Source organism: Lagenorhynchus albirostris, chromosome 5 (assembly GCF_949774975.1).
Source record: "Lagenorhynchus albirostris chromosome 5, mLagAlb1.1, whole genome shotgun sequence".
Classification (NCBI taxonomy): Eukaryota; Metazoa; Chordata; class Mammalia; order Artiodactyla; family Delphinidae; genus Lagenorhynchus; species Lagenorhynchus albirostris.
Genome location: NC_083099.1, coordinates 75,450,885 through 75,468,279, shown reverse-complemented (window position 1 = coordinate 75,468,279; position 17,395 = coordinate 75,450,885). Strand labels below are relative to the sequence as shown.

General features: G+C 47.4%; 1 protein-coding gene across 1 annotated transcript in view; it reads right to left on the bottom strand.

Annotated features, from left to right (window-relative positions):
* Positions 1 to 8,920, bottom strand: part of ITGB5 (integrin subunit beta 5) — a 110,603-nt gene extending 101,683 nt beyond the window's left edge. Inside the window, exon 1 of the mRNA XM_060150446.1 lies at positions 8,782 to 8,920. Coding sequence (XP_060006429.1) covers positions 8,782 to 8,851 — 70 coding nt within the window. The 5' untranslated portion in view covers positions 8,852 to 8,920. The remainder of the gene's footprint in view (positions 1 to 8,781) is intronic.
* Between the last annotated feature and the right edge of the window lie 8,475 nt (positions 8,921 to 17,395).

Genomic DNA, 17,395 nt, shown 5'->3' with positions numbered 1-17,395 from the left:
TGTGCTCCGCAACGGGAGAGGCCACAACAGTGAGGGGCCCACGTACCGCAAAAAAAAAAAAAAAAAAAAAAAAAGAATACATCCCAGGAAAACAATGTCAGCTTAAGATATGGGAAATCCATTAATTCAATATATCTACTAGTAGGTCAAGTAAGAAAAAAACATACCACCTCAGGAGGTAATAAAAAGGCATTTGATCAAACTCAAAATCCATCCCTGATTTTTAAATAAAATCGGAAACTAAGATTAGAAGGAAACTTCTTTATTGCTATAAAAGTCACTTATTTCAAGCCCAGGCCAGTACCTCCTCCACCCCCTGTCCCTGTGCCGTTCATATGGGGAGGGGCCTCCCGAGGCAGGCTCCACTGTGGTACTGAGGTTAAAGCCCTTGTCCCCTCTCCTCGCCCACCTCCCTACCTCACTCTACCCGCCCCTCCAGCTCCCACCCCCAACAGCAAAGACATTCTTGGTGAAACTTAGCATCCAGTTCTTTTTCTTCCTTTCTGAAACATCCCCGACAGATTTCTTTTGACCAAGAGCAGAACTGGTTGGTTTTTCTCTGAACAGAAATAACTTTATTTGGTCCTCACAGCACTAACAGACCCACTGGTCTCTTCTGGTTACTGCCTAGGGGCACAGCAGATAAATAGAAAAAAGAAAAACCCAGGGTCACCAGCCCCAGGAAAAAGGGCTCAGACCATAAAGGGGAAAAAAAAGAGTCAAGGAGATTAACAAGAGAGAGTGGAGGAGAAAACACCCGGAGGCGGAGACTATTCCCTAGCTCCACAAAACAACATAACAATATTGGTTGTAAGACATCTTAAAACTGTAACATTTCCCTAATTTGCTCATTTTAACTCTCTGCTTCTTCTTTGTCACTAGCAGTGAAAATCCTCAGAAAGTGGGTGACGCAGGAAGCTGCACTGTGTCACCCCACACTAGAGGGAACAAATACCATTTGGGATAAGAACGGCAGCTGGGATGGAACCTGAGGTGTTAGGAGGAAAGGCAGGGCAGCTTTGGGAGCCCACAGAGGGGGAGAATGATGGTTTTCCCCAGCCAGAGACCCCAACCTGAACCCTCCCCACCAGCCATCGCCCTGTTGGGGCCCCTGCCTCATACCCCTGGAGCTGGGGGACCACAATCTCACTGCCAGGCCTACAGCAGGACCTCCTGGGTGCAGTACTGGACTCAGAACACATTTTCCAGAAGAAACAAGCTGGGACCAACCACCGTGCACGCCTCATTTCAGGAGGTAGAGTCCTTTCCAGGTCCCAAACACTCACCAAGAAGGTCTCAGAATCCAGCCCACGGGGAAGTTGGGCTTGCCTGCCTCCTGTCCGCCTTGACAACCTCCTTTCTCATTTTAAAATGAATCCACTCACTTGGAGACGTTCAGATAGGCACTTTTTAAAACACCTTTTAAATAATGCCATTTGCAGCAACATGGATGGTCCTAGAGATTGTCATACTGAATAAAGTCAGTCAGACAGAGGAAGACATCATATGATATCGCTTATATGTGGAATCTAAAAAAAGGCTACAAATGAACTTATCTACAAAACAGAAATAGAGTTACAGATGTAGAAAATAAACTTATAGTTACCGAGGGATAAGGGGGGAGGGGAGGGATAATAAATAAATAAATAAAACAAAATAAAATAAAAAAGCCTTTTAAAAAAGAGAATGATGGCAGGAAAAGTTTCAAAATGCCAGTTCAATGTTTTGGTCTAATCTCCTTACCTGAATCACTTTGCTGTACAGCAGAAATAAACACAACATTGTAAATCAACTATACTTCAATTAAAAAAAAAATATTCCCCAGAATACTTAGCTTGAAGTATTGACATTAAATAAATAGATGTGGATAACCGAAAAAAAAAAAAATCTCCTTATCTGTCAGAAACCACTACCTGAGGGGGTGAAAAAAATCAAAACTAGAATGAAAGTGATTTTTCTTCTGCTCTCCTCAACCTTATCAAATACACACTCAGGCCCTTGTGGCATGTCATTTGCTTTGATGTATAAAATCATTTCTATAAAAATAATGGAATTGCAGAACGCTGGAGCTAGAAATGCTTTAGCATGAGCTCATCAAGTCACCTCATTTTACAGTTGAAAACATGAGAAAACAAGAGTGACTTGAAAGAAGGAGCCCAGTCTACAAGTAAGAGGTCAGAAGGGGGCACTGGGGCTTCACTGGTGGCGCAGTGGTTGAAAGTCCGCCTGCCAATGCAGGGGACACGGGTTCGTGCCCCGGTCCGGGAAGATCCCACATGCTGCGGAGCGGCCCGTCCGGAGCCTGTGCTCTGCAGTGGGAGAGGCCACAACAGTGAGAGGCCTGCATACCACAAAACCAACCAAACAACAACAAAAAAAAAACAGAAGGGGCACTGGTCGGCAAGTGCCCACGTAGGGTACCTGCCTGGGGATCCCTGCACCATCCCAGACGCAGGCCATGTGACCAGTGAGCTCCAGGGTCCTCTGGAGGAGAGAAGTCCAACAGGCCCTCAGTCAGAAAGGAATTTGAGATTGGATGTCTCATTTATGTCTCTGCCCTAATCAACATAAATTCACAAACACCACTTTCTAAATAGCAGGGCCTCATCACTGAGCTCTGGGACCTTGGGTCAGGGGTCTCAGGTTCACAGCATTAAGGGCTCCTCCGTTCTGACCCATATCAGACTGGGTTCTGGTCTTCTGCTTTGTCAGCCTGAAAGACCTTGGACGTAATCCTGAAGAGGCTCCAGGGATGTGACAGGCATCTGGTATGAAAACATACTGAACAACTATAAAATATCTGTCATCCTTAATTGTTTCTGTTACTCTTGCATATTCACATGCAATATAGTAGTTTCCCTGCACTCAAAATGATTCCTCTAAAATCACGTTGCTATAATTTGTAGTAACTGTAAATAGAAAGTAACCTTTTACAATCGTATAAAAATTAAAAATTTATTTTAAATATAAAAATAAAATTAGGTTGCTGTTGGGACAAATTAAAATTCAAGAAACCCTGTTCTAAGCATGTCCCAAACGCCAAGCACTGGACTAGGGGATGCTAGAGATACAGAGATGAATGACCCAGGCCTTGCTCCCCAGGAGCTCACAGTCTGCCAGGGACCAGGTAGCAGCCAGGAACTCGGGGAACCAGAAGCATAGACTGTGTGCTGATATGAGCCACGGTGCCAGCCTTACTCCCTCTGGCATCTCTCCTCTTTCCACCTATTAATATTTCAGTAAGCTTAGATTTGGCTGGATGAGTCACTTGGCACCAATAGCATTTTGAAAGGAAGGAAGCAATGAAAAAAACGTTAAAACAGCTGCAGTTCACAAATGTCAGAGTGTTGTGTCTAGGTCATGGTAATAGATGCTAGCAGCCCAGACAGTGGCCACAACTTTTCTTGGTTACTGTTTGCACAGTGACCATTCCAGCTCAATGTCAACTGCCTGCAGCCCTTAATGTCTCTGAAGCCAGGGGTTTACTGCAAACCATCATCTGAAAACACTGTCTCCTTCCCAAACTCATTGACTCATCCTTGCCTGTCATCAGTCATATCCAGGCAGCCGCCATGTCCGGCCGATTCTTCCTTCAAGATGCGTGAAATGTTTCTCCTAATCCATCCCTTCCTGCCTGCACCCTCCTCCAGCTAGGTGAGAGAAACACAAACCCGAATTACATTTTACTCGTTGTTTTCAAGACAACAGAAAATAAAAACATTTCATCATTCTTGTTTGCGGGGGGCGGGGGGGAAGTGGTAAGGCACTGGAGTGCCTCTTCCCATGCCCTGAACCACAATCCCCACGTGTGACAAAGTCTTTCCAGTGCTGATTCTAGCAATTAAAGAGTCATCAGTCTAAAGATGTTACCATGAAGTGTAAATACGCCCTAGGAAGGATCTGTCTTGTTTATATCTTTACTGCCTTTCTGAACAGCAGACATCTGCAAAAACACGCAACAACGTCGGCTTTACAGATATGACTTGTTTTTTTTAAAACACCAATTCAAATACTAGAATACTACGTGGCTTTAAAAAAGAATGTGCATGCTCCCTATTCCCTTCACACCGATATGAAGCTCACTCGGATACACTTATCGCTAAGTTAACAGAAAAGGCAAGGTACAGAACAGTGTGTTTAGTGCTGCCTTTCAATAAAACTGGGGGAGGGAGGTTTGTAATAAATGTACAGAAAACACTATGGATCCGTGAGAAACTGACAGGGATGGTCTGAGCAGGGAAGGGGGTGGGGGCAATGCCCCAGACTAACGGGCAACAAGCATGGAAAAGAGATCTCTCACCCTACACTTGTTATGCTTTTAAAAAGTATGTGAATATATTACCTATTCAAAAATTTATTTGTAAAAAGACAACTGGGGACTTCCCTGGTGGCACAGTGGTTAAGAATCTGCCTTCCAATGCAGGGGATGTGGATTCGATCCCTGGTCAGGGAGCTAGATCCCACACGCCGCAACTAAGGAGCCCCGGATTTTCGTTAATTATAACATATTGATGTGGTTCATTCATTGTAACAAATATGCCAGATGAATGCAAAATGTAAATATAACAGGCAAAACCGGAAGTGGGGCATACGGGAACTCTCTATACTACCTTCTCGATTTTTCTGTAACTAAAATTGTTTTACATGTTTAGGAAGTTGAGGGTTTTAAGGTCATTGAAACCATGGTAGGAGTGGCCGGGTGGGGAGGACTCAACTGAGGACCAATCATTGTGTCCGTATCAGGGACCTAAAGGTAAGTGAGACCCGGCAATTCACCACGTGGCAGATGAGGCAGCCCCCAGTCTCTCTACCAGACAGAATATGCTATGAGAGCAAGGGAAGGGGAGGCCAACTCTGCTCCATCTGAGGGATGCAGTCAAGGCTTCACAGAGGACGGGACATTTGGGCTGGAGTCATGGGCTGAGGAAAAAGGCTTTCCTGGCACGAAAGATCCAAGTACTTGTTCTGTCACTTATTGGCTACAAGTCATTTAACCTTTCCTGGCCTCAGCATCTTCCTGCAAACCATTCCAGGGGTGGACTAAATGGCCTCTATCATAGATTCCAGCTCAAAAAATCTTGACACACTCAAATGAGTTCTCTCCCTCACAACAATGAATGTTTCCTCCTAATAAGTTACATGCATAGTCCCTGACCTCAAAGCGAGTTGTAGGAGGAGGCAAGGAGGTGAGGACGGGACACTCCGCCTCCAACACACACACACAGTACCAAGACTCGTGTTCATCCATTCATTCAACAAGTATGAGTCAGGCACTGTTCTAGGCACAGAGGATACAGTGTCAAATAGAACGGACAAAGCTCCCTGCCCTCACGGAGCTTACGTCCTGGTGAGGGCACAATGCTCAGAAGAGAAGATGGACGATACTCCAGGTAAGGAAGTACATTAGATGGTGCTAAGTGCTAGGGAGAAAAATCAAGGAAGGCAAGGAGACAGGAAGAATGTGGGCAGGAGGCTGCAGCTCTGGCTGAGCTGGAGACACTGAGAAAAGGCTGGGGGGTGTGGGGGGGGGGGTGGAGGCGGCCCGCCGTGCAGAGATCTGCAGGGAGAGCATTCCAGGCAGAGGGAAGGCCTGCAGCTGAGCTCAAAGACAACGAGGCCCTCGGTGCCGGACTGAAGTGCATGAGGGGAAGTGGTGAGAGGCACGGGGGGCAGGGGGCATTCATGGAGAGCCTGGCAGGGCACTGGCAAGACTTCCGGAAGCCACTGGAGGGTTTGAAGCAGAGCGACACGATCTGACTTGAGTTTTAACAGGATCACTCTGAGCGAGAGTTGAGAATAACTCTACAAGAGACAAGCAACCATCTCTGAAAAACTCTGGGGGGCAGTGGGGTAGGGAACTAGCCTGGAGGTGGGGAGGGGCACCCTACAGCCCTGCTTCAAGCATCCGCCACAGGGGAGGCGTCAAGGCCTGTCTGGGAGCAAACTTTTCACCATGTGGCCCAGTAATCGAACCCTGCCTTCAACAGAAGCAGCAGCCTCACCGACAAATGGGCACCTATAAGTAAAGTGTTCCTTTACATTTAGAAAGGCCGTTACTCCCATTCCAACTAGAAAGAAAGAAAACACACCACAGCCCTCCGCCCCGACCAACTGAAAATACCTGTGAAGCGACCCCACCCCATTAACACAGCTGCACACCGCCACATGAAAGGGGCACCATCGTTTAAGTACTGTGTAATCGTCCCACACGATGTTAAAACTTCTCAGAATGTCTCCATGAGCTCGCTGGAGGAGAAAAAGTAGTTACCAGCGTAGGCAGGCACAAAGGGCCTTCTGCCAACTACTTAGATATTTTAATTCTCCGTTGCCTCAGTAGCTAAATAAGCATGGAGAACAAGCAGGAGAGGAATACTAATTAGAGCTAATTAGGCCCTGCCCTCTTCTGCCTCAATCCCCTTTATTGAAAGTCCCCCTAATTCAAGGATGATGGCGCTAAAGTGTAAATACCTAGGGTAAACAGCAGCCGACACACCAAACCCCCTGTTTGCATTTCTGAACCTTTGCCTGGTTACCTGAGGAGGGCTGCAAACCCAAGGCCAAATTCCAACAGCCCCAGCATAGACCACGGAATCATGGGGGGAGGGAGTGCTGCCAAGAGGAGTGCAGTAAATAGGATAAAGGGCTCTCCTAGGATTTCCAGCATTCTAACGTGCAGGACATTCACCAGAAGAACATTTGATTTTTTTCCTTTTAATAAACAATGATAGCAAACATGACTCCAGTTCCGCAGCCCGATCAATGCCACACTCCTCCCTCCTTCTTAGCAAAGATCAAGGGCCTCACCCCAGAGAAACCCTTCCCTGGTTATGTGGGAAGGCCATATCTTCGGGTCCTGTCTGGAGGCCCTCGGCAAGGGGATAATAAGGAGAGCAGATAACCCTGGGGTGGGGGCTGTCAGCCTGCCAGGGACTTGTTTGAAGTGAGCCCCCTTAAATTAGAAGTCTATTTCCTGCTGGATTAAACACACAGATGAAAGATGTATACAAACTTTGAAAAACAGAAATCACAACGCAAATGGAAAATAATGTATTGAAAGAATTATTTGCAACTGGAAGTATTTAAGGTTTTACTAGAATCAGAATGTCAAACTCTAAGGAAACTAAGAAGTCATCTCCTTCAGCAGTTCCCAAACTTCTGGATTTCACAGATTATTAGGATCATTATGATTTAAAAAGAAAACAAAAAGAGAAGATAAAATGTATATAGAATTGCCAGATTTTTTCTTTTGCTCAAAATGAAAACCACTCTCTATTATCATTACAAATTATTAAAAAGTTTTCCCACCAAAAATAAAAAAGACATAATTTCAAATTAAAGGACTGTCCTTGGGAAGCAGGGGGCTGTTGGCAATGATATACTCCTGTGTGTGACACAAGATACATCCTTCTCTTTGCCTTTCCCTGGGGACCCATGAAAACATCAGCAATGGGCACTGGTTGCCAGTTGGGTGTTTGGAAACCGGTGATCTACCCCAAGCTCTGGAGTGAAAAAAGAAACCTGCTACAGTAATAAGTTTGAATTAGGCCCTGAAGAAAGTTTTTGTTTGCCTAGACCTCTCCTCTCTCTCAGACAGAAACCTCCACTGCCTTCATGTAAATGAGACACGGCAGGGGACAGTCCTTCCCTCCCTCGCAGCCAGACATTTGCTTCACGAGAGCAATCGAGAATCTCGGGCTTGAAAGTGAATCGAGCACCCCAACACAATTATCTCCTACGGGAGAGGAGGAAGTTTGGAGCTTCCTGCGTTTGGGGGAGGGGGGATGGGATGGCGGTAGCTCATCTGCCTGGCAGCCCCAGCGCCCAACAGAGCATCCCTCCGCTGTGGCCTCCCAACTGCCACATCCAGCCCCCTCCCAACTCCGAAAACTTAAAGCAGGTAACTGAGGGCTCCTCACGCAGCCGCCGACCCCGGGCAGTATCGCGCGAGTGCAACTGCACACCCCCTGCCCTCCGTTCCAGAATCAATCCTCCAGAATTAAGGGAGTGTGCTGCACGGGGTGTTTGTAAACTCCGGGATAAAGCCAGGCAGAAGGAATCAGATTGGGATGTTCCAGCTGGGGCTTGGTTCCCAGGTGGGGCTGTGGTTTGGGACGCGGGTCTCCCCTCGGGTATGCGAGGGCTTGGGGGAGGAAAGAGGGGGTTACATCTTTAAAGGAAAGCAGCTGGCCTAGGCGCGGTGAAACTCTAGGATTCGCTACGAGGGCCTCAACACCCGCGTTTCCAGGAGACTAGCCCTCGGGAGTAGTAGCCCTGGCCCCCACGCTTTGGCTCCAGCGAAGACTCCGGGTCACGCGCCTCCAGCTGCCCTTCGTCTCCCCGGGACCAGGGTACCGGTGGCATCACTCGGCGCCTCCCAGCAGCCCGCCGCCCCCGGCCGGCCACAAGGGCCGCTTTGTGCCGGGAGTGCAGAGCCCAGATCCCGACGCGGGGCTGGCAGCGGCCCTCCCCGCGCAATGGGCGCGGGCGCTCGCGGGCTGGGTCAGCAGACGGGCAGGGCTGTTTACTCAGGAAGGCTCCTCCTCGCCCGGGAGGGGACTGGAGGCCGACGACCGCCCTGCGGGGCTGCGGCGGGCCGCGCGCGGGGTGGCGCACGCAGTTCGGAAGCCCCCCACCGGGCCGTCCCCAGCGGCTCGCCACCTGGGAGTGGCCCGAGGATGCCTCCCACCTTCAGACAACGGCCCGGGGCCCTGCCCCTCCGAGACGCCAAGGGCGGCTCCGTGCGCCACAAAGTTTCTTTGCACCGCCAGCGGCACGGCTTACCTGGGAGCCGGGGCACGAGCGTGCAGAGCCCGAGGAGGCAGGCGTACAGGGGCGCGGGGGCCCGCGGCATGGTGGGGCGCCCGGCTCAGCTGCGGCGCGGGCGGCGGACTCCGCGGGGACGTGCGGCCGGGGCGCGGGGGCGGGGGGCCGGGGGCCGCGGCCTGGCGGGAGGCGGGGGCGGCTGCGCTGGCCCGCGCCCCGCCGCCACCATCCCTCCCGCAGCGCTTGCCGCCGAGTCCCGGGGCCGCCGCTGCGCCGGCTCCCCGGCCGGGACGCCCGGGGTGTCGCCGCTCGGGACGGTCCCGGCGGGCGGCTCTGTGCAGGGAGGACTCCGGCTCCTGCACGCACCACGGGCTGAGGCTCCCCCGCGCGCCGGTACACTGCGCCCGTCGCCTCCGCCCCTTCCCTTTCTCCCTCCGGCCCGCGGGGCTCCACTTTCCTCCTCTCCTTACTCCTCCCCTTCTCTCCCCGTCCCGGCCCCCACCCGGCTGCCACAAGGTCAGTTTACGGCGAGGCGGGGCGGGCCGAGCTCCGCCCCTCCCGGGGACCGGCCAGCACGGGACGCCGAGGGCATCCAGGTGAAAGTTGCTTCCGGCGCACCTGGCGGCCCGGGCAGGGGTCGAAATCCTGGGGTAGCGTCTGGCCCGGCTTCCCTAGCAGCTACGGGAAGGGGGAGGGGCACGCTCCACGGGCGAGCCGAGATTATACTTGGGGTTGCTGGATTTAAGGAGAGAGAGCGGGTCCGGGGCGGGGAGCGGGGAATCGTGCCGTGGCAGTCTAGTCCTCTCGAAGCCGCGCTCGCCGGAGGGACGGAGGCACCGGCGAGTGTTACCGCGAGGCGACGTGCTCTGGGGAAGTGAGGACACGTGGGGCGTGGAGACACACACAAAACGCACTTTTCCCTCCCTCATTAAAGTTTTGCCCTTTACGCGGATTCGAGACTGGCCAATATGTCACTGTTCTGCGTTTTTCTTATGTCGATACGCTGGCGGTTTCCGTGAAGCCGAACAAATAAACTGAAGAACAGATGCTCAGGTTTTCACCTTATCCTTTACACCTGAGCTGGTTCTAAAATTGACTGTAAGGGGCGGGGGTGGGGAGCTTCCTCTAACAGCACGTGCAAAGGACCAGGTGGGCTTGGGCTGGGCCACGATGAGTGGGTTAAGACTGGAATGGTTTATAGGCAGCAGCAGAAGAGGCAGCCTTCATGTACCAATAGAAGGAAATAATAGTAGGATGCCTAACACGTACAGTACAGAAAGCACACAGCTAGCCAGGCACTGAAATGTAAATACTTACCTTGTTAATTCACGAAATCCTCCCCACAACCCTACTGTTATCCAGATGAGAAAACTGAGGCACAAAGGGGTTAACTTGCCAGGAGAAGTGACAGAGCTGGATGCATTATCCAAAAGTTCAGAATGCTTCGACTAAAAACAGAAGCAGTAAGCAGTAAAGAGCAAAGTGATCTGAACTTTGCACATCAGGAACCAGTTGGCAAGACGGCTCTGAGTGGGCAATTAGTTCTAACTGCCCAGATTAGGGAGCTGGAGTTTAACTGTGCACTCCCACCCCACACTCTACCAGGGTGGTGCCCTACTGCCAGAGAAAATGAACTTATCCTTGTGGCATCGTGTGCATAGAGGCCAAGCTCCACATTCCACTTGAAGGACAGTGTTTTATGCTTAAACTCCATGGAAGTGTCATCGTACTCTAAATATTCCCCATGTTCATTCTTATGTAAGAGTTATGCTTGTCCCCAAACATTTTCCAGTAAAATTTGTGCTGCAGGGGCTGCCCCAGGTTTATCTTGGGTCTTTCTGCCTCAGCAGAATGGCCTTGGGGCTACTTTTATCCAATCTTGAGAGGCAATGATTATAACTAATGGGCAGCCGGTGAAAGAGTTTGAACTGGGAGGTGTCAGAGCCAAGTGGTGATTTTAAGATTTTTCTGGTAGGGATGTGATGGATGGATTAGATGCAAGGAAAGTTAAGTTGCAGAAACTGGGTAAATATTGCATTGATAAGGACAAACAAATCTTGCATTTATCAAGCATCCTCTAAGTTTAGGCCCTGTGTTGTCTGATCTGTGCATCACCTTCCCCAGCCCAACATGGCGCTTTACTGTTCAGACCCAACACACACCCCTGTTTACCTGGACTGCACCTGGAAAGTGCTGCAACCCAATCTGCCCTCCTCCTGTCCCACCTGGTGGTTTCCAACCTGCCCAGACCTGCCATAAACAGCAGAATCCCAAGTGATGACAACATTCTTCCACATTCCATTATCTGGGAACTAGGCTGGAGATGATAGACGGCTCTTCTAATTCCTCCCAAGCTTTTGTTTTCTGGTTTGTGGCTTTTTCTTGTCCCGTCATCCTTCATTCTTTGTACTAAGCTGGAGAGTGGAAGTGCCTTTTAAATGCTTTGACTTCCTCTGACTGGCAAAGTCAGCGTGCACTGATGGCCTCCATCGGTGCTTCCCACAGCCACTGAAACAGTTCGCTTTGTGGCTGCCTCCACAGCATCCCATTTCTGATCATTGCTGAGCTTCTGGGCCCCAAGGAGGCTGCTGGTTGCATTGAGTTTGCGTCTCAAGGTTTGAACACAGATAACCCAGAGGAATTTTATGTTTCTTATTAGTTTTAAAATAAGATTAATTCCTCAAAAAGTTAAATATAGAATTACCATATGATGCACAAACTCCATCTGGCAACTCCCAAAAGAATTGAAAGCAGGGCCTCAAACAGATGGTTATACACCCACATTCATAGTGGCATTATTCACAGTCACCAAAAGGTGGAAATAGCTCGAATATCCATCAGCAGATGAATGGATAAATAAAATGCAGTATGTACCTACAATGGGATATTATCCAGTCTTAAAAAGGAATTAAATACTGACACATGTTACAACACATATGAACCCTGAAAACATTATGCAAGTGAAATAAGCAAGACACAAAAGGACAAATATTGTATGATTCTAGGTATAAGCAAATTCATAGAGTCAGAAAGGATAGAAGAGGTTACCAGGGGCTGGACAGAGGGGCAAACAGGAAGTTAGTAGTTAATGGGTACAGAGTTTCAGTTTGGGATAATGGAAAAGTTCTGAAAATGGATCATGATCATGATGATGTTTGCCCAACACTGTGAGAATACTTAATGCCAGTGACCTGTACACTTAAAAATTATTAAAATGGTAACTTTTGTGTTATGTGTATTTTACCATAATTTAAAAAAAACTTGAAATCGGATTAGTTAAAACTTTTCTATTTCATAAGTCAGATTTACATGCTAATTCACTCCCACGATGAGTCGTCATATTGTGCAATTCAATCTCTAATCCAGGTCAAGAATATTTTACTGATATAGAGTTGCAATGTAATATGCAGGGAAAAAAAAGTCGGAGGGGGAAAAGACAACAACCCTACAGTATTCACCTTAGTTTAGGTAATATTCTTAATTTACTCTGCTTTTAATAGTCATGCCTGGGGTTTGTCACAGTGCCAGAAATGAATGACCCTGATGACGGAATATTATAAAATTCTTTTGCAGCAATTGACAGGGCTATGAAACATGTATACAATTTTCTTTAATGTTAATTTTCACTTTTTTTTTTTTTTGGCCACACTGCACGGCTTGTGGGATCTCAGTCTTTGACTGGGATTGAACCTGGGCCACGGCAGTGAAAGCCTGGAATCCTAACCACCGGGCCACCAGGGAACTCCCTAACTTTTTATTTTAAAAATATAAAATTATATTCTTTTTTATAGGAAAGTGTTCTTTATAGGTTTTTCTCCCCCTATGGGACATGGTGTTGGTTAGGAAAAAATACTCCCCATGACAGCCCTCAGAGTTTGCAGCCCATACAGCACGGCCAAGGACAGACCTAAAGGCACCATCCACATAATGGATGAACACAGGAGATGGGCAGATGACAGGCCATGGTGAGCACAGCGGGTTCCATTTTGGTGAAAATAGCCTATTATGTTAACTGGCATATAGTAGATCTCTCAGCAATTTTTGTTTGTTTATTTTGGGGTTAAGCATGGACATCGTGGTCATGCCACAGCTGAGATGGGTGGAATTTCATATTGAGAGACGGAATACAAAACAAGTCTCGATGGAAATTTTCAACAATGAGGAAAGGTGTTTCTCTTTGTTGTTGTTGCTTTTAATGTACAAATGTAAGTCATAGAAATGTACCATTTCTCTGAAGCTAAGAAGCACATACAAACATTTTAACCTTATTTATGGAGCAGCTAGCACACCCTCGATAAATAAGTCATGTGCTTTCAACCTCTCTATTCATAGAATTATCAATTTTGAAAACGCTCATGAATTATATCTTTCTGTAACCAATTTTCAAAGGTTAGTTTTGAAAATATTTTTAAGATTATATATTCTGGAGGGAATATATGTTTTCCAGCTTTCATGAACTGAAATATTTTAAAACAGTGTCCATTAATAAAATTACAGTAAAAGTTGTGATATTTTTCAATGAATTTTGGCATATGTTTTCCTTTTTTTTTTTTTTTTTCCTTTTTAGAAAACTTTTCTTTAAAATTGTCTGTAGAGCTTAGACCCAGAGGAGACTGCTAGAGTCTTCCTCTAAATGCCCCTTTTCCACTCTGGCAAAGCCATTACAATTTGTTTCTCTTTTCCTAGAAGTTATCTTACACCACCTAAAGGGCACAGATGCTTTTCCAGTTATTTAACTAAAAAGTACAATGAATGAAGACAAGTACACAGACACACTCACACACACATACCCCTTTTTAATCATATCTAGAGACTTCTAGCATAAATACCAGGAAACGAGTGAGTAGGGAATGGGGAAGGAGCACAGAACAGGTATGGTCCATGCAGATGTGGCCTGGGAAGAAATGCCACAGAATGAGGGGAGCGTGATGGGATAGAGGGAAGTGAACACCATAGACGCTGGCAAGGATGGAGATATCTGAAGAGCAGAAGGAAGCGGCGGGAACTTGGGAATGCTCTTGGAGGCTGAGCTAGCATTCTGCCCTCGGCCACTTGAGTACCACTTTTTTTTTTTTTTATAAATTTATTTATTTATTTTTGGCTGTGTTGGGTCTTCGTTTCTGTGCGAGGGCTTTCTCCAGTTGCGGCGAGAGGGGGCCACTCTTCATCGCGGTGCGCAGGCCTCTCACTGTCACGGCCTCTCCCCTTGCGGAGCACAGGCTCCAGACACGCAGACTCAGTAGTTGTGGTGCACGGGCCTAGCCGCTCTGCGGCATGTGGGATCTTCCCGGACTGGGGCTCGAACCCATGTCCCCTGCATTGGCAGGCGGATTCTTAACCACTGCGCCACCAGCGAAGCCCCCACTTTTTTTTAATCCTCCTTTTCACCTACAATCCCCTCCGTGTCACCCCTCACTTTCATCTTGCCTTTCTCTTCTGTCTTGTCTTAGCTCTATCAGTGGTCCTTCAGACAACGCTGGAGCTAGGAATTCAACAGCTTTTCAAAAGGTAGGACAAGCTTCTGACCCTTACCCCTTTCTGGGGGCCAGGTTTGGGGGTGTGATGTGGGGGTGGAAGCTGAGCAGCTTGCTGAAGGACCAGGTCTGCAGAAGTCAAGGGCCAACAGGCCTGCAAAAAGCCTCCAGCCCGGGACCCAACTTCAGCCTGTGTACAGGAGCTACTGCACCTTTTGTAGACTATAGCTCTTCATATTTAATTGCTGGTGGAGGAAAACTATAAATCTGGACTCAGAAGAATTCAGTTCTGGTCCTCAGTGCTATCAACTAGCTGAGCAGCCATGCAATTACCTGCCCCTCTCTGGACCTCAGTTTGCTCAGCTGGAAAGCAAAGGATCTGGTCCATGCCAGAGCTGGCTCTATAATTACTGCTTGTGAACTCAAATGCATTTGGCACTTGGCAGCAGGCTCTGGTTTACATAACCTGTTCTACCAACTAAAAATTGTCCTTCAAAAAACTACTGCCCTTTAACAGGATACAGGACTTGGTTGAACACATTCACTATGTGGGAAGATTGTGAGGGCCTGTCTTGGGAGTAGACTCTGAAAATGACCATTTCACCTCTTTAAGGGATGTCCCAAGGAGCCCCCATCACCTCTCTGGCTAATCTACTCTGATTATTTAATCATCAATCACAGCGAGTTCTTCATTCCATGTAACCTAAGTTCCTTCTTTGGTAGTTTCCACTTCCCCAGCCTCACTGGAGATAGGCCACTATCTGCTCCAGCATTTCAGAGACGATACAATAAAACATGATGCCTGCAATACCCACCAGAGGTTCCTCCGAGGGTCAACTCAATATTCAGACTCACAAGCCTTCTAGAGGCCACACTTGGCTTTAGAAGTCAAGACAATGTAGGGAGGAACCACAGCTGGCCAGCCTGGCAGCATTGAGAGTTCATCTCATGGGAGTTCTGCTCTCAGTCTAGCATAGCAGTCAGCTCAGGTGCAGGAGCTAAGAGCCTCGTTGCTCAGGTGTAGGCCCCTCCCCAGCTTAGAAGCCATCATATTTTGTAATATAACTCTAGGAGTATAGTTTCCGAGTTCCTCACAAAGACAAGCACAGTTCAAAAAGTCCCCACACTCAGAGAGAATGGAGTCCAGCCAAGTATTTATAGTTCAATCAGGTATTTACAGTACAAATCAATGCTGTAAAACATACCTCATTCTCCCCATTTGGACGCTGGGGCTTAGAGAAGGGATAAGTGATAGAGCCAAGATCTCCTGACTCCAAGGTCCACAGTTCTTTCTGTTCTATCACAGCTGCCTCATTTTGAATGGAACTCTGATCTTCACTATGACTATGACATAGTCTTAATTCGAGTGTACTTAAAAGAAGTATATCTTAATATTTTCAAAAGTGCAATGTTTTCTCATCATTGGTCTTATTTGTGATCATTTCAGAAAATATTTACATGCAGGTTAAATTAGCAAATACATCTGAAAATACCTGGCACACAGTAGGCATTTAATAACTATTTATTGAATCTGGCTTGCACTTCCTAAATTGGGTCCCCACCTGATTTCTTAGGGTGACAGCTTTGACCCACTATTCTTCTGAGTCATGTTATGTTATACAGGGTGGCCATCCAGGGGCACAGTGGACCTTTCATTACGTGGAGCCCCATGCTTTATAGCTACCCTTGTAACATTCATCCCCAAACCACAATTAACAGCAAACGCAGGGCCTTTTACCCTTAGGTCAGTAGGCTGAAGTGTAGTTAGCTGTGGAGATCTGTGACTCTCCAGACTAGGGCACCCCAATCACGTTTTCCAAGTGTAGCTGAAGGACAAAGCCAAGCCAGACCCAAAGCAGGATACCTGCAAACTATAACTTGAGATAGCTGGGCTCCCTTCTTCCAAGGAGACCAGGGAGGGCATTGCAACTGTCTCCACACAAGAAGGCAGAACCTGAGTGAATGCCTTATTAGGTATAGCTGTTCAGCCTTCTCTTCAGAAAAAGCAGGTAGGGCACATGGTTGGTATAACTGAAGGATCAGCACACCAGGAATCAGATGATTATGCAACACACAAGGCCTTTCAGAGCCTGGCCCCAACACGCATCCTCACAAACACATTCTCACCTTTGCAGGTCATGTTTCTTCTCCATAGATGGTCATGGTTCCTGCTCTTTCCAGCTAGTAAACTTGACTCCTCTTTCCATACCCAGCTCAAGCCTTCCAGAACTGATTTTCATAGAATGTCTTCCTCCATGTTCTCAAAGGGCTTGGTCCTTCCTCTATCAGATGAGTTGAATTTGAAATTACTTGCTTATGGCACAACTGACTCTCTGACTTAATTGAGAATTAAGAGAGTAGACGCTTAAGTATCTGTGGGATAAACAACAAAGTCCTACTGTATAGCATAGGGAACTATCAATATATTCAATATCCTGTAACAAACCATAATGGAAAAGAATATGAAAAAGAATATTTATGTATATGTATAACTGAATCGGTTTGCTGTACAGCAGAAACTAACCCAACATTGTAAATCAACTATACTTCAATAAAATAAATTTAAAAGAAAGTATTTGTGGAATGCCTCATTTTTTAAACAAATATTTATTGAGTGTATACTCTGTGCTAGGTACTGCTCTAGGTTAGGGATGGAATTGTGATATTTATGCAGAATCTTGAAGGGTGACATCATGTTGTAAGGTAGAGGGAGGGAGAGGACCAGAGATGGGATAGCTGTTCACAAAGCACCCATTTCCTGGTCTTCCTGGACATGGAGCTCTCCTATATTCCTCTGTCTCCCTGGGTGTGTTGGGTGTAGTTATGTGGCTAAGTTCTAAGCCAACGTGATGTGGGAAAAAATGAGAGGCATTAACACCAGACCTGACCCATAAAGATCTCTCTTGCGTGATCCTCCATGCTTTTTCCCTTTCCAGTAGATTGATACAGATGAGTACAGTGTGACCTTGAGAAACATGTTCAAAATGAGGAAGCCGTAGCAGGAAGGAGCCTGGATCACCACGTAGAGGAGAGCAGAGGGCTCATGAGGAGCACCCAGGAGCAAGGACAGACGTCTCTGGACTGTAATGCAGTCCGCTGTCCAAATGTCTATTTGTGTTGACCCTTCTGGGGTGTGTGTCTTGTTTTAAGCTTGAGAC